This window comes from Bombina bombina, chromosome 12 (genome assembly GCF_027579735.1).
Source record: "Bombina bombina isolate aBomBom1 chromosome 12, aBomBom1.pri, whole genome shotgun sequence".
Taxonomy (NCBI): domain Eukaryota; kingdom Metazoa; phylum Chordata; class Amphibia; order Anura; family Bombinatoridae; genus Bombina; species Bombina bombina.
Window position 1 is genome coordinate 46,326,545 of NC_069510.1, and position 18,295 is coordinate 46,344,839.

At 38.0% G+C, this 18,295-nt stretch overlaps 1 protein-coding gene and 1 long non-coding RNA gene across 2 annotated transcripts in view; both read left to right on the plus strand.

Moving 5' to 3' along the window:
• Window positions 1–9,422, plus strand: part of LOC128643197 (uncharacterized) — a 64,214-nt gene extending 54,792 nt beyond the window's left edge. Inside the window, exon 3 of the long non-coding RNA XR_008399782.1 lies at window positions 9,367–9,422. This is a non-coding gene — a long non-coding RNA (uncharacterized LOC128643197). The remainder of the gene's footprint in view (window positions 1–9,366) is intronic.
• LOC128643196 (sodium-dependent phosphate transport protein 2C-like) overlaps window positions 9,423–18,295 on the plus strand; it is a gene marked incomplete at its 5' end in the record, with an annotated part of 95,814 nt that continues 86,941 nt past the window's right edge. The window contains 4 exons of the mRNA XM_053696181.1: window positions 9,423–9,477; window positions 14,142–14,270; window positions 14,801–14,944; window positions 16,527–16,638. Coding sequence (XP_053552156.1) covers window positions 9,423–9,477; window positions 14,142–14,270; window positions 14,801–14,944; window positions 16,527–16,638 — 440 coding nt within the window. The remainder of the gene's footprint in view (window positions 9,478–14,141; window positions 14,271–14,800; window positions 14,945–16,526; window positions 16,639–18,295) is intronic.

The window sequence follows — 18,295 nt, forward strand, 5'->3', positions numbered from 1 at the left end:
TGCTGCTTCATAACTGCTGTTTCTGGCGAGTCTTCAGACTCGCCAGAAACACGGGCCATCAAGCTCCTTTCGGAGCTTGATAGGTAGGCCCCAGCTTGTTTTCTTTCCAGTACCAGTTCTCCAATACCCAAACTGTGGAGTTCACAAGAAGAACTGTGTGTGGGGGGGGGGAATAAAAACAAACGTCTCCTGTGGAGGCAAAGATAAGAGATGGATAACAGAGAGGAGGGAAGGATTAAAAGCGCTTTGAATGTTTGGATATCTTTGCCTCCTCGTAGTGGCCAAAAGTTGAATCCCATATATAATATCTTATGGACTCTCACCAATTTATGAAATAAATCTGGCATGGAAACAGTAAGATAAAATAGTGCATTATAAATCAATTGGGATTATCTAATAATTATATAATGTAGATTTGAATTACAGTACATAAATGTTGCAATTTAACTGTACAAGGGCATATTTGAAATATGTTCAATTTACATCAGTTTTGCTGAATTGCTTCCATTGAATGTCATCACTGTGTGAGTAGAGCAATAGCTTTTAATATTTTAAAACTCCCATGACAATGTGTGCAGGAGTATACATACTTTAAGTGCCATCAGTAATGTCACATGACATTATCACTAGCCCTGCTTAGAGCACATGCAATATGCAAATGTATGTGCGTGCACCATATCTGTGGATTTCAAATATTATTTTTGTGTCCTTTTATTATTATTTTATCCAGGTTTGCAATAGAATCTAACATAAATATTTTTTTGTATGTGAAACAACTATAGACAAAATCCCATTAAATTAAAAGTGAGATACAGAAATATGTCACACTGAAAAAAAACTACAATTGCTAATATATTAAAGAACTATACAACTGAAAGATATGCCAATTAATGAATGTTATAATAAGACAAAAATGTACCTTTAATTTTTCTTGTAGTTAAATGTGGCTGCTGATGTTACAAGATTCTGTTTTCATATATACTGTATCTACGCTTTGTAGAAATTTCTGGCTCTGTCTTTTGGATCCAGCACATTATATAGCACTCTTCATATTTTATTACCCTAGTGTAAAAAAAAACCATACATTTAAAAATATAACTACAATTAAATACATCTAGCAATACCACTAATCAGTTTATAATAAAGTTACAATATAAACTGTAAAACATAACTAATTAATATACACTTTTTAAATCATTTTATACGTACACTCTCTGAAGCACCAGCTCATACTGAGCATGTGCAAGAACTCACAGAATATATGTATATGTATTTTTTTGATTGGCAGATGGCTGTCACATTATGTAGGGGGAAAATTACCTAACTTTGAATAGCAGTTTTATTTCCTGACAAATATCATTTTAAATTCAAACTAAGTTCTTTTGCATGATCTTTTTACTATGCATTTGTTGATTATGCAATGGTCCTTTAACTGCTTGCCTGCGCATGACGAGAAACTGCTGCCCTTGAGAGCATGGCAACCAGTTCTTGTCATGCTGATCACTGCACCAGATAGAAGATTACTCTGCACTGCAGGCAAGATCGTAGGTGTTATAGTGGGCAACACTCCCAAAGCTACATGGGAGTGCTGGTGATGTCACCATGAATGAAACGGGGCTGTAATATGACGGGCAGGTAAGGGAGCTGGATAGGGGCGTTGCTGTTTAAACCAGTGAATCTCAGCACCCTTACTATCCATAGACCTCCAAAAAACCCTCATTTTAAAGAAAAACGTCTGTTCTTTCAGTACAAAGCATATATATATTATTTTTTTTTTAAAGTCTAAACACAATACATGGGTATTTGCTTGGGAATGGGACATTATATACTCAAACTGTTGTCTAGAGACACCTAATAATGTTTGTTTTCTAGAAGACAAGTCTCTCTCAAAAAAAACATAATTTATGCTTACCTGATAAATTCCTTTCTTCTGTTGTGTGATCAGTCCACGGGTCATCATTACTTCTGGGATATAACTCCTCCCCAACAGGAAATGCAAGAGGATTCACCCAGCAGAGCTGCATATAGCTCCTCCCCTCTACGTCACTCCCAGTAATTCGACCAAGAATCAACGAGAAAGGAGAAACCAAGGGTGAAGTGGTGACTGGAGTATAATTTAAAAGATATTTACCTGCCTTAAAACAGGGCGGGCCGTGGACTGATCACACAACAGAAGAAAGGAATTTATCAGGTAAGCATAAATTATGTTTTCTTCTGTTATGTGTGATCAGTCCACGGGTCATCATTACTTCTGGGATACCAATACCAAAGCAAGAGTACACGGATGACGGGAGGGATAGGCAGGCTCATTATACAGAAGGAACCACTGCCTGAAGAACCTTTCTCCCAAAAATAGCCTCCGAAGAAGCAAAAGTGTCAAATTTGTAAAATTTGGAAAAAGTATGAAGCGAAGACCAAGTTGCAGCCTTGCAAATCTGTTCAACAGAGGCCTCATTCTTAAAGGCCCAAGTGGAAGCTACAGCTCTAGTGGAATGAGCTGTAATTCTTTCAGGAGGCTGCTGTCCAGCAGTCTCATAGGCTAAACGTATTATGCTACGAAGCCAAAAAGAGAGAGAGGTAGCAGAAGCTTTTTGACCTCTCCTCTGTCCAGAATAAACGACAAACAGGGAAGAAGTTTGGCGAAAATCTTTAGTTGCCTGCAAGTAGAACTTGAGGGCACGAACTACATCCAGATTGTGTAGAAGACGTTCCTTCTTTGAAGAAGGATTTGGACACAAGGATGGAACAACAATCTCTTGATTGATATTCCTGTTAGTGACTACCTTAGGTAAGAACCCAGGTTTAGTACGCAGAACTACCTTGTCTGAGTGAAAGATCAGATAAGGAGAATCACAATGTAAGGCTGATAACTCAGAGACTCTTCGAGCCGAGGAAATAGCCATTAAAAACAGAACTTTCCAAGATAACAATTTTATATCAATGGAATGAAGGGGTTCAAACGGAACACCCTGTAAAACGTTAAGAACTAAGTTTAAACTCCATGGCGGAGCAACAGCTTTAAACACAGGCTTGATCCTAGCTAAAGCCTGACAAAAGGCCTGGACGTCTGGATTTTCTGACAGACGCCTGTGTAACAATATGGACAGAGCTGAGATCTGTCCCTTTAATGAGCTAGCCGATAAACCCTTTTCTAAACCTTCTTGTAGAAAGGACATTATCCTAGGAATCCTAACCTTACTCCAGGAGTAACCTTTGGATTCGCACCAGTATAGGTATTTACGCCATATCTTATGGTAAATCCTTCTGGTAACAGGCTTCCTAGCCTGTATCAGGGTATCAATAACCGACTCAGAAAACCCACGTTTTGATAAAATCAAGCGTTCAATTTCCAAGCAGTCAGCTTCAGAGAAGTTAGATTTTGATGTTTGAATGGACCCTGTATCAGAAGGTCCTGTCTTAGAGGTAGAGACCAAGGCGGACAGGATGACATGTCCACTAGATCTGCATACCAAGTCCTGCGTGGCCATGCAGGTGCTATTAGAATCACTGATGCTCTCTCCTGTTTGATTTTGGCAATCAATCGAGGAAGCAGCGGGAAGGGTGGAAACACATAAGCCATCCCGAAGTTCCAAGGTGCTGTCAAAGCATCTATCAGAACCGCTCCCGGATCCCTGGATCTGGACCCGTAGTGAGGAAGTTTGGCGTTCTGGCGAGACGCCATGAGATCTATCTCTGGTTTGCCCCAACGTCGAAGTATTTGGGCAAAGACCTCCGGATGAAGTTCCCACTCCCCCGGATGAAAAGTCTGGCGACTCAAGAAATCCGCCTCCCAGTTCTCCACTCCCGGGATGTGGATTGCTGACAGGTGGCAAGAGTGAGACTCTGCCCAGCGAATTATCTTTGATACTTCCATCATTGCTAGGGAGCTTCTTGTCCCTCCTTGATGGTTGATGTAAGCTACAGTCGTGATGTTGTCCGACTGAAACCTGATGAACCCCCGAGTTTTTAACTGGGGCCAAGCCAGAAGGGCATGGAGAACTGCTCTCAATTCCAGAATGTTTATTGGCAGGAGACTTTCCTCCTGATTCCATTGTCCCTGAGCCTTCAGAGAATTCCAGACAGCGCCCCAACCTAGTAGGCTGGCGTCTGTTGTTACAATTGTCCAGTCCGGCCTGCTGAATGGCATCCCCCTGGACAGATGTGGCCGAGAAAGCCACCATAGAAGAGAGTTTCTGGTCTCTTGATCCAGATTCAGAGTAGGGGACAAGTCTGAGTAATCCCCATTCCACTGACTCAGCATGCACAATTGCAGCGGTCTGAGATGTAGACGTGCAAAGGGAACTATGTCCATTGCTGCTACCATTAAGCCGATCACCTCCATGCATTGAGCTACTGACGGGAGTTGAATGGAATGAAGGACACGGCATGCATTTAGAAGCTTTGTTAATCTGTCTTCTGTCAGATAAATCTTCATTTCTACAGAATCTATAAGAGTCCCCAAGAATGGAACTCTTGTGAGAGGAAAAAGAGAACTCTTCTTTTCGTTCACTTTCCATCCATGCGACCTTAGAAATGCCAGAACTAACTCTGTATGAGACTTGGCAGTTTGAAAGCTTGAAGCTTGTATCAGAATGTCGTCTAGGTACGGAGCTACCGAAATTCCTCGCGGTCTTAGTACCGCCAGAAGGGCACCCAGAACCTTTGTGAAGATTCTTGGAGCCGTAGCCAATCCGAATGGAAGAGCTACAAACTGGTAATGCCTGTCTAAGAAGGCAAACCTTAGATACCGGTAATGATCTTTGTGAATCGGTATGTGAAGGTAAGCATCCTTTAAATCCACTGTGGTCATGTACTGACCTTTTTGGAACATGGGTAAGATTGTCCGAATAGTTTCCATTTTGAACGATGGAACTCTTAGGAATTTGTTTAGGATCTTTAAATCCAAGATTGGCCTGAAAGTTCCCTCTTTTTTGGGAACCACAAACAGGTTTGAGTAAAACCCTTGTCCTTGTTCCGACCGCGGAACCGGATGGATCACTCCCATTAATAACAGATCTTGTACACAGCGTAGAAACGCTTCTTTCTTTATCTGGTTTGTTGACAACCTTGACAGATGAAATCTCCCTCTTGGGGGAGAGAATTTGAAGTCTAGAAGGTATCCCTGAGATATGATCTCTAGCGCCCAGGGATCCTGAACATCTCTTGCCCAAGCCTGGGCGAAGAGAGAGAGTCTGCCCCCCACTAGATCCGGTCCCGGATCGGGGGCCCTCGGTTCATGCTGTCTTTGGGGCAGCAGCAGGTTTCCTGGCCTGCTTGCCCTTGTTCCAGGACTGGTTAGGTTTCCAGCCTTGTCTGTAACGAGCAACAGCTCCTTCCTGTTTTGGTGCAGTGGAAGTTGATGCTGCTCCTGTTTTGAAATTCCGAAAGGGACGAAAATTAGACTGTCTAGCCTTAGTTTTGGCTTTGTCTTGAGGCAGGGCGTGGCCCTTACCTCCTGTAATGTCAGCGATAATTTCTTTCAAACCGGGCCCAAATAAAGTTTGCCCCTTGAAAGGTATATTAAGTAATTTGGACTTAGAAGTTACATCAGCTGACCAGGATTTTAGCCACAGCGCTCTACGTGCCTGAATGGCGAATCCTGAGTTCTTAGCCGTAAGTTTGGTTAAATGTACTACGGCCTCCGAAATGAATGAATTAGCTAGTTTAAGGACTCTAAGCCTGTCCGTAATGTCGTCCAGCGTAGATGAACTAAGGTTCTCTTCCAGAGACTCAATCCAAAATGCTGCCGCAGCCGTAATCGGCGCGATGCATGCAAGGGGTTGCAATATAAAACCTTGTTGAACAAACATTTTCTTAAGGTAACCCTCTAATTTTTTATCCATTGGATCTGAAAAAGCACAGCTATCCTCCACCGGGATAGTGGTACGCTTAGCTAAAGTAGAAACTGCTCCCTCCACCTTAGGGACCGTTTGCCATAAGTCCCGTGTGGTGGCGTCTATTGGAAACATCTTTCTAAATATTGGAGGGGGTGAGAACGGCACACCGGGTCTATCCCACTCCTTAGTAACAATTTCAGTTAGTCTCTTAGGTATAGGAAAAACGTCAGTACTCGCCGGTACCGCAAAGTATTTATCCAACCTACACAATTTCTCTGGTATTGCAACAGTGTTACAATCATTAAGAGCCGCTAAAACCTCCCCTAGTAATACACGGAGGTTTTCCAATTTAAATTTAAAATTTGAAATATCTGAATCCAATCTGTTTGGATCAGAACCGTCACCCACAGAATGAAGCTCTCCGTCCTCATGCTCTGCAAGCTGTGACGCAGTATCAGACATGGCCCTAGTATTATCAGCGCACTCTGTTCTCACCCCAGAGTGATCACGCTTGCCTCTTAGTTCTGGTAATTTAGCCAAAACTTCAGTCATAACAGTAGCCATATCTTGTAATGTTATCTGTAATGGCCGCCCAGATGTACTAGGCGCCATAATATCACGCACCTCCCGGGCGGGAGATGCAGGTACTGCCACGTGAGGCGAGTTAGTCGGCATAACTCTCCCCTCGCTGTTTGGTGAAATTTGTTCAAATTGTACAGATTGGCTTTTATTTAAAGTAGCATCAATACAGTTAGTACATAAATTTCTATTGGGCTCCACCTTGGCATTGGAACAAATGACACAGGTATCTTCCTCTGAGTCAGACATGTTTAACACACTAGCAATAAACTTGCAACTTGGTTACAATCTTATTTAACAAAAACGTACTGTGCCTCAAAGAAGCACTAAACGATTAAATGACAGTTGAAATAATGAACTGAAAAACAGTTATAGTCTCAATCCTTAAAAACAACACAACTTTTAGCAAAGGTTTGTTCCCATTAGTAAATTAACAATAATTAAATTTGAAAATAAAAATTACAGAGCAACGTTTTTAATCACAGTCAATATATAAGTCTCACAGCTCTGCTGAGAGAATCTACCTCCCTCCAAAGAAGTTTGAAGACCCCTGAGTTCTGTTAGAGATGAACCGGATCATGCAGGAAATACAAGAGTAACTGACTGGAAATTTTTGATGCGTAGCAAAGAGCGCCAAAAACGGCCCCTCCCCCTCACACACAGCAGTGAGAGAGAAACGAAACTGTCACAATTAAAACAAGCAACTGCCAAGTGGAAAAATAATGCCCAAATATTTATTCACTCAGTACCTCAGAAAATGCAAACGATTCTACATTCCAGCAAAAACGTTTAACATGATAAATACCTATTAAAAGGTTTAGTGTACTTTTAACAGAGTAATTCCGGTGAAATACCATCCCCAGAATACTGAAGTGTAGAGTATACATACATGTCATTATAACGGTATGGCAGGATTTTCTCATCAATTCCATTCAGAAAATAAAAACTGCTACATACCTCAATGCAGATTCATCTGCCCGCTGTCCCCTGATCTGAAGCTTTTACCTCCCTCAGATGGCCGAGAAACAGCAATATGATCTTAACTACTCCGGTTAAAATCATAGTAAAAACTCTGGTAGATTCTTCTTCAAACTCTGCCAGAGAGGCAACAACACGCTCCGGTGCTATTGTAAAATAACAAACTTTTGATTGAAGTTATAAAAACTAAGTATAATCACCATAGTCCTCTCACACATCCTATCTAGTCGTTGGGTGCAAGAGAATGACTGGGAGTGACGTAGAGGGGAGGAGCTATATGCAGCTCTGCTGGGTGAATCCTCTTGCATTTCCTGTTGGGGAGGAGTTATATCCCAGAAGTAATGATGACCCGTGGACTGATCACACATAACAGAAGAAAAATATGTATAAATTTTGTCTGTGTAGCCAGGTGATCTCTGTGGCAAGAACAAAAAGTACTTTTGGTTCTGTACTGCACAAAGGGGCCTTCTAATCTATATAATAACCCCCAAAAGCATGTATGGGCCCCTATTTCACATGTGGCTACCTCGATAACAGTTTATTAAGGTGATCAAAGTAACAGCAGTGGTCACCTGGACATTTTCATTATTTAATAAAATCTTATCAAAAATATACATTGGTTTTCCAGTTTTTGCCACAGCTATTTCACATGCCATGAAATATAAATATAATAATGGTATATTCTGAATCTGCTGGGCCTGCTAAAAAAACTATATATAATTTGAGTGGGTTACTCATTGAAATTTGACTTACAGCAGTGTTTAAATGGAAGTTGCAAAAATAAAATTTATGCTTACCTGATAAATGTATTTATTTCTAGATACGGTGAGTCCACGAAATCATCAATTACTGTTGGGAATATCACTCCTGGCCAGCAGGAGGAGGCAAAGAGCACCACAGAAAAGCTGTTACGTATCACTTCCCTTCCCACAATCCCCAGTCATCTGACCAAAGGAAAAGAAGAGAAAGGAAATAACACAAGGTGTAGAAGTGCCTGAGGTTTAGATGGGAAAAAAATGTCTGAAAAACAGGGAGGGCCGTGGACTCACAGTATCTAGAAATAAATACATTTATCAGGTAAGCATAAATTTTGTTTTCTTTCTTAAGATACAGTGAGTCCACGGAATTATCAGTTTTTTGTTGGGAACCAAAACCCAAGCTAGAGGACACCGATGATTAGGGAGGGACAAGACAGGTAATCTAAACAGAAGGCACCAACGCTTGCAAAACCTTTCTCCCAAAAGAAGCCTCAGCCGAAGCAAAAGTATAACATTTATAAAACTTTGAAAAAGTGTGCAAAGAAAACTAAGTTGCAGCCTTGCAAATCTGTTCCATTCTTGAAGGCCCAAGAAGAAGAAACAGCCCTAGTAGAATGAGCTGTGATTTTCTCAGGGGGCTGCTGCCCAGCAGTCTCATATGCCAAACAAATAATGCTTCTCAACCAAAGAGAAAGGGAAGTGGCAGTAGCTTTCTGACCTTTTTAAAATCCAACCCTCCAGGTGGATTTAATCTCATGACCTCCTGCATGCAAAGTAGGGAAGCTACCCCCAAGCTACAGCAGTGCTTCACCTCCTCCTTGCACTGAAGGCAAAGAGAATGACTGGGGATTGTGGGAAGGGAAGTGATACTTAACAGCTTTGCTGTGGTGATCTTTGCCTCCTCCTGCTGGCCAGGAGTGATATTCCCAACAGTAATTGATGATTCCGTGGACTCACCGTATCTTAAGAAAGAAAAAACTGGCTTAGCACTGGGGTGTGAAAACAGATTAGCAGCAAAAGGGTTAATGATGATGTATTGAGACTAACACATTTAAAAATGTGTTCCTTCCTAAAAATTATTGTTTAAAAAATATTGTACATATAGGTAATGCTTATGTATTTTATTATTTCTATATAAATGGTTTAAAATGGTTTTATATATAAATGTAACTGACTAAAGTAAAACTCACTATAATTAATATGTTGTTATATAGATCCAACAGGTGTGTCAACAAATGATTTACAACCCAGCGACATAACTAATGAAGAGGAATTTGATCCATGGGCATTACCTGAGCTGCAGGCTTCTGGCCCATCTTGGAAAGGTATGTATGTAAAGCAAATATAATGAAACTTCTCAGCATGTAAGATGCATGTGCATATAAGATGTGGAATATCTATAAATGTAACATCTTAGAAAAAATAAATTGCTAAGACATCTACATTACTCTCTTGTGTCCCTTAAAGGGACACTGAAGTCAAAAATAAAAGTTTCATGATTTAGATAGAGCATGCTGTTTAAAACAGCTTTCCAATATACTTTATTAAAATGTGCACAATATTTTCCTATGCACTTTCTGAGGATCCAGCTCCTACTGAGTATGTGCAAAAGTACATAGTATTTACATATATGCATTATGTGACTGGCTGATGGCTGTCACATGGTACAAGGGGAAATTGTATTAACTTTGAAATTTGTCAGAATACTACTGCTCATTTCATATTCAAAGTAATTGCTACTACATGTTGTCTTTCTATTGTGTATTTGTCAGTAATTCAATTATAATGTATTTAGTAGTCCTTTAAAGGTCATTCTCCTTCAAACCTGTTAGTGCTTCACCCATCTGCTCTTATTTAATTTTGCTTGTTACCCCTCTCTCTGTCTCAGTAGTTCCTACTCTCCCTTTTATTTACCCCTCACTTCTTCTGCCATCTCCTTTTATCTTTGTCTTCTATTTACTGGCATCTAAAATCCCATCCTTTTCACATAAACATCTACAGTTATTAAACGTGTCCAGTAGACGAGGATGCTTCTCTATTGACACAAATGGAAACTGAAATTATTATTTCTATTTAAAAATATATCTTATATGCCAAAACATGTTGTAATTATAAGAGTAAAAAAATGGCTGATTGGAAGGTTAACCCTTTCACACCGTTAGGACATTCCATGTCGTACTAACAGTGCTGGGCTTTAACGCATCCTGCAGCTTCCCTCTTTGACGTAGGCAGGAATCGGCCTGGTAGGGGCGTGTCTAGCAGCTTAAGCAGTCCCCCATTATCCGATCCTGGCCCTGAAATCACACGATTGCATCAACAATAGTTTGAGTTCATTTTTATAATTAGCCGTATATGAATAATGAAATCAATTCGTGGGCAGACAAGGTTCAAATGTTGTGAACCTGCCCGCATTTAATCACAAATTGTGGGGCGCAATTGTTCTCCATATTTAGCATTGCACAAGCAAACACTCGTGCAATACCACTCTATGCTCTAATAGGGCTTTACAATCACCAGGTCGAATAAGTCTAGTGTGATTTTCACCCTTCAACTGTAAGTTGGCCGAGAGGGTTTAGGAAGCAGCAGTTGAGTGGGCTCTAGTGAGCGAGCCTGCAACCAATTGGATCATGCGCCTTGTAATAAATAAAACCCCAAGTTTACATTTAGTTGTAATGTAAATTAGTAATAGTAAAATGTAAATACTAGGAACTCAATTTAATATTATTTCCTTCCATTCATTGTTAGGGAACAGTAGTCTGTGGGTTAGAAACTCATCCTCACATTAACCTTTGACCTCTGTTTATATTATAAGAATGTAAATGCATATACTATACATCCTACAGGAGAAACGTGTTTGATACTCTTGTACATGAAAACAATTTACAGGCCACATAACTATATACTGTATGTATGTATATATATACATATATATATATATATATATATAGAGAGAGAGAGAGAAAGAGAGAGAGAGAGAGAGAGAGAGAGAAAGGGGTTTTCTAATAATGGTAATTCCTCATGTGCATGTAGAGAAGTAAATACAAAAGAAATATACATATATCCTGGTGAGTGAAACCATATTTAGGCAGTAACGACAAATGCACTTGATTTAATATGAGCTGTGTATGTGTATGTATTAGGTTTAAAAAAAAATTAATTTATTTCAAATTGATTAAAAATGTGAATTATTTTTTGGGTTATTATAAAAAAAAGAAGGGATCAATTATAAAAATGAATTGAATATAAAACTATATTAAATATAATACTAATTGGGGGGTTGCCAAAAAATATATATAATAATTTATAGTTCCTATGTAAAAATACCTAAAAAGATTAAAACGATACTAATGAGAATACAAAGTTAATAAAAATCCTTGAGTTTAAAACAAAAAAAAAAGTGTTATAATTATATTGTAGCTATTTTAGGATTTATTTTTATTTTACAGGCAACTTTGTATTTATTTTAACTATTAACAATAGCTATTAAATAGTTAATAACTATTTAATACCTAGCTAAAATACTTACAAAATTACCTGTAAAATAAATCCTAACCTAAGTTACAATTAAACCTAACACTACACTATCATTAAATTAATTAAATAAATTAACTACAATTACCTGTAATTAAATACAATTAAATAAACTAAACTAAATTACAAAAAAAACCACTAAATTACAGAAAATAAAAAAATATTACAAGCATTTTAAACTAATTACACCTAATCTAAACCCCCTAATAAAATAAAAAAAATAAAAATATAATAAAAGTCTCTACCCTAATCTACATTACAAAGTAATCAGCTCTTTTACCAGCCCTTAAAAGGGCTTTTTGCGCGGCATTGCCCCAAAGTAATCAGCTTTTACCTGTAAAAAAATACAACCCCCCCCAACATTAAAACCCACCACCCACATACCCCTACTCTAACCCACCCAAACCCCCCTTAAAAAAACCTAACACTAACCCCCTGAAGATCTCCCTACCTTGAGTCGACTTCACCCAGCGAGGCCGAAATCTTCATCCGATGGGGCAGAAGAGGACATCCAGACCAGCAGAAGTCTTCATCCAAGCGGCATCTTCTATCTTCATCCATCCGACGAGGAGCGGCTCCATCTTCAAGACCTCCGGCACGGAGCATCCTTCCTGGCCGACGGACTAACGACGAATGACGGTTCCTTTAAATGACGTCATCCAAGATGGAGTCCCTCAAATTCCGATTGGCTGATAGGATTCTATCAGCCAATCGGAATTAAGGTAGGAAAAATCTGATTGGCTGATTCAATCAGCCAATCAGATTGAAGTTCAATCCGATTGGCTGATCCAATCAGCCAATCAGATTGAACTTCAATCTGATTGGCTGATTCAATCTGATTACTGTTAGGTTTTTTTAAGGGGGGTTTGGGTGGGTTAGAGTAGGGGTATGTGGGTGGTGGGTTTTAATGTTGGGGGGGTTGTATTTTTTTTTTACAGGTAAAAGAGCTGATTACTTTGGGGCAATGCTCCGCAAAAAGCCATTTTAAGGGCTGGTAAAAGAGCTGATTACTTTGTAATGTAGAATAGGGTAGGGACTTTTATTATTTTTATTTTTATTTTATTAGGGGGCTTAGATTAGGTGTAATTAGTTTAAAATTCTTGTAATATTTTTTTATTTTCTGTAATTTAGTGTTTGTTTGTTTTTGTAATTTAGTTTAGTTTATTTAATTGTATTTAATTGTAGGTATTTGTAGCTAATTTATTTAATTAATTTAATGATAGTGTAGTGTTAGGTTTAATTGTAACTTAGGTTAGGATTTATTTTACAGGTAATTTTGTATTTCTTTTAGCTAGGTAGTTATTAAATAGTTAATAACTATTTAACAACTATTGTACCTAGTTTAAATAAATACAAAAGTTGCCTGTAAAGTAAAAATAAATCCTAAAATAGCTACAATGTAAATATTAATTATATTGTAGCTATATTAGGGTTTATTTTATAGGTAGGTATTTAGTTTTAAATAGGATTAATTTAGTTAATAAGAGTAATATTATTTAGATTTATTTAATTAATATTTAAGTTAGGGGGGTGTTAGGGTTAGTGTTAAACTTAGGTTTAGGGGTTAATAATTTTATTAAAGCGGTGGCGGTGTAGGGGGGGCAGGATAGGTGTAAATACATTTATTATAGGTGGCGGCGGTATAGGGGGGGCAGGATAGGGGTTAAAAGGTATTATGTAGGTGGCGGCGGGGTCCGGGAGTGGCGGTTTAGGGGTTAACATATTTATTATAGTTGCGGCGGGGTCCGGCGTGCCGGTTTAGGGGTTAAACAATTTATTTAGTGGCGGCGGGGTCCGGGATCAGCAGGATAGGGGTTTATAAGTTTATGTAGGTGGCGGCGTTATAGGGGGCGTCAGATTAGAGGCTAATAGGTATAATGTAGGTGGCGGCGGGGTCCGGGAGCGTCGGTTTAGGGGTTAATAACTTTATTTAGTTGCGGGGGGCTCCGGTATAGGGGGTAGAACAGTATAGTATAGTGTGAGTGCTTAGTGACAGGGGTATCAATAAAGCTGTAAAAAAGCCGATGAGCAGCGAGATTCATGAGTGATAATTATCACAGTCCGCTGCTCATCGCCCCGTACTTGGTGCACAGCTTTTTGACAGATTTATTGATAACTTTGGCAAGCGTATTCAGGTCCGCAGCGGCGATGTGAGGCGAGCTTAGGTGAGCGTATTGGGCCAGCGAATGCAGGTAAGTAGACAACTTCATAACTAGAGGCCATTGTCTGCAGTACTATGAAAGCAGTAAAATACATAAATGATATATAGAAACCTATAATCAGGCAAAAGAAATTGAGAATAGTGTTTTTCTTGGGAGTTACAACCTATAGGTTTTTATTCAAACTAAAATGGTAAAATGCTATATATATATATATATATATATATATATATATAAATATACATATAAATATACACATATATTACATGTTATATACATATATTTTTTTCTTCCTCCAGAATTAAACACCAAACAGAAAATACGTAGAGTTCTAAGCGGAATAGTGAAGGTGTGTCTATTGCTTGGTTTCCTCTACCTCTTCATCTGCTCACTAGATGTTCTGAGTTCTGCATTTCAGCTGGTGGGAAGTAAGTTAACCCAACTTCCGAAAATATATAAAAAAAAATATATAAGATAAAATATTTAAAACTTTCATTTTAAAGTCATTCAGTCTTTGTTTTCTGAAACAAACCTGAATGCATGTTTGAGTCACCGCCTTAAATTGAAAGTCACTTTGAATGAACAAAACATAAAACATAACAATGCATGAATAAGGGAGCAATCCCGAAACGTTGCTGCTACATTTGTCTGTGCTGTGACCTGCAATAAAAGAGTTTGCTGCCACTTTTTCTGGTTTGTTGGATTTTAACTTTGGGGCTTTGAGTGGCTCCCCTAAGTGGCTGGCATTATCCTCTTAGTGCTGAACTGTCTCCTTTGAATTCACGACATAAAACATAACATTGTAAGCCATGTAGATTGTAAGGTTTAAAAAATTGTTTAAGGAAAAAGCTCAATATAAGTTACCCAAAATGGAGAAAAATATATTCCACATGATTTATAAATGTATCAGTTTTTTTCCCTTCTATCCTGTCTCATACTGGGTTATTTTCCTCCACAGGTAAACTGACCGGTGACATTTTTAGTGATAACGATGTTCTTGCAAATCCAATTGCTGGGTTGGTCATTGGAGTACTGGTCACAGTCCTGGTGCAAAGCTCCAGCACATCCTCATCTATCGTCGTCAGCATGGTGTCATCAGGAAGTAAGTCCAATAATATGGATTCCAAAATGTGATTCTTGCAACTATTCTCTTTTCGTAATGTACCACCACAACTCCAAATGCAAAGATAGCTCTATCTATCTATCTATCTATCTATCATTTAAACATGAAATAACTGAGATGTAAAAGATATGTCAAACACAACCAGTGTATAGTCACAAAAATAATATAATTCAAATGAAAATAACAATGTGAAAATAAACTGTGCACATTAAGTCCTTCTGTAAATAAAGATAAAGAAACCTTTAAATGCCTCCGATGTAAGTAGGGAACTTCCAAAAAAATTTCAATAAGTGTACCCAATAGACAGAACTTATTTGTAGTTAAAGGGATACTAAACCCAATTTTTTTTTTCTTCCATGATTCAGATAGAGAATGCAATTCGAAGCAACTTTCTAATTTATTCCTATTATCAATTTTCTTTGTTCTCTTGTTATCTTTATTTGAAAAAGCAGGAATGTCCCTTAAGGTTAGGAGCCGGACCATTTTTGGTTTAGCACCTGGGTAGAGCTTGCTGATTGGTTTTCTACATTTAGCTACCAATCAGCAAGCGCTACCCAAGTGCTGAACCAAAACTGGGACAGCTCTTAAGCTTTCATTCTTGCTTTTTCAAATAAAGATAGCATGAGATCAAAAAAATTGATAATAGGAGTAAATTAGAAAGTTGCTTAAAATTGCATGTTCTATCTGAATTATTAAAGGGACATGAAACCCCAAACAAATCTTTCATGATTCAGATAGAGAATACAATTTTAAACAACTTTCTAATTTACTTCTATTATCTAATCTGTTTTATTCTCTTGGTATCATTTGTTGAAGGAGCAGCAGTGCACTACTGGTTTCTAACTGAACACATGGGTGTGCCAATGACAATCAGTTTATATATGCAGCGACCAATCAACAGCTAGAACCTAGGTTCTCTGCTGCACATGAACTTTCCTAGATAAACATTTCAGCAAAGGATAACAAGAGAAAGAAGCAAATTAAATAATAGAAGTAAAATGGAAAGTTGTTTGAAATCGTATTCTCTATCTGAATCATGAAAGAAAATGTTTGGGTTTCATGTCCCTTTAAAGAAAACATATGGGTTTAGTATCCCTTAAAGCTGCTGAAGATTGAACCGTGGTCTCCAGATTAAAAACCTATTGTCTTATCGATATGCTACACCAGGACTTACAGTGTAATAGGGAATTGGTATCCAAGAGTTGCAACTTGTTTGTAGTTGGAGAGACAGCCAATAGTGTAACACAGTTTCATATAGAGCCCAAATGAAAAACTCTTTTTAAAACAAACTTACGACTCGTGGCTTAGAACTACACTAGCACAAAGAATAGTGCTTTCTTTATAAATCACTCCAGCAAAACAGGAACTGGCAATCAAATAAATGTAGCCACCAATCAGCAAGCGCTACACAGGTGATTCCATTCCAAGCTATATGTGAATGCAATACTATACAAAACAACTATAGCATAAAAGATATGTAAAAGTGTGTATCAATAAAATAATTTATATATGATAAACTGTGTAGCTGTATATTAACCCTAATTGTTTTGCTGGGTCCTAGTACTGAACGTGAAGGCTTCTATACCAATCATCATGGGAGTGAATGTTGGAACCTCTGTAACCAGCACTTTGGTGTCTCTGGCGCAGTCTGGTGATCGCAATGAGTTTCGGAGGTGTGTTAGTTACTTAAGATCTAATTCACAAATTAATTCTTGTAATTCCAAGCGATAGTGGAGGGTCTTAAAAGGGCATTAAAAAACTATTAAAGGGACACAAGTCAAAATTAATCTTTCATGATTCAGATAGAACATGCATGTGCAATAATTTACAGAATATACCTATATGTATTTGTGATTGGCTGAGGGCTGTCACATGATACAGGAGTGGAAATAGACATAACTTTGAAATGTATCAGAAACAAATCTACTACTCATTTGAAGTTCAGACTATTGCATTGTCTTTTTATCATGCATTTGTTGAATATGCAAATCTATTGTATTTACTGGTCCTTAAAACAAAGTAGAATTACATAATCAGCAAGTGCACAATAAAAATACAGTGCAATAGCACTCTGGGATGGAAAGATGAAAAATGTAAAAGGTACACGAGTCCTCAGAGGATATGTGTGTATTCTGCAGAAAAACAGTAATAACTTCTACTAGAAGCATTTTTGCTAATGGAAGCATTTTTCAAAAAATGTTTCAATTTTGACCTTTCTATCCCTTTAAATGAGCAGTATATTTTTTTTCTGACAAATATCAAACTTTGTCAATCATGTGACAGACGTCAGCCAATCACAGACTCATATACGTATACACTGTGAACTCTTGCACGTGCTCTGTAGCAGTTGGTGCTCCAGTAAGTGTGAATATACTGTAAAAAGATTGAGCATGATTTGATAAAGCAAGTCAATTGGAAAGTCTTTAGAGTCCCTTTAACCTCAACCTTTAATCTATCTGTAAAACAAAAGTAAACAACATTGCAATATCCATGCATTATTTATTGAGACTGATTTTGATGTAAAATACATTTGAATATTGTTTTAAGTTCCACTCCCTTCATAGGGGCTGGATTGTTTCCATCATTTTTAAAGGGACATAAAAAACAAAAAAATGATTTTGTGATTTAGATAAAGCTTTCATTTTAAACAACTTTCCAATTTACTTATATATAATTTGCTTCATTCTCTTGGTATCCTTTGTGAAAAGCAAATCTAGATAGGTTCAGGAGCTGGGAGCTAGCTGCTGATTGGTGCATGCCGATATATGCCTTTTGTGACTGGCTTACCAATATGTTCAGCTAGTTCCCAGTAGTGTATTGCTCTTTTTTCAAGAAAAGATACAAAGAAAATAAAGTAAAATTGATAAAAGAATTAAATTAAAGAAATGTTTTGATTGTATGTTTTATCTAAATCATGAAAGAAACTTTTTGGGTTTCATATCCCTTTAAGTATGATGACATTTTCCTTAAGCATGCAGCATTCTCCACAGTGATTGGTTATCTCAGATCACACACCAAATTACATCTGCCCCTAATTGGCCACATCAAAAGAGACCAGGAACATAGATTCCACCAGGTTTGTTAAAGGGACATTGAACCCACATTTTCTCTTTCATGATTCAGATTGAGCATGAAATTTTAAGCAACTTTCTAATTTACTCCTATTATCACATTTTCTTCATTCTCTTGGAATCTTTATTTGAAAAAGAAGAATGTAAGCTTAGATGCCGGCCCATTTTTGGAGAACAACCTGGTCTGTTCTTGCTGATTGGTGGATAAATTCACCCACCAACAAACAAGTGCTGTCCAGGATACTGAACCAAAAATGGT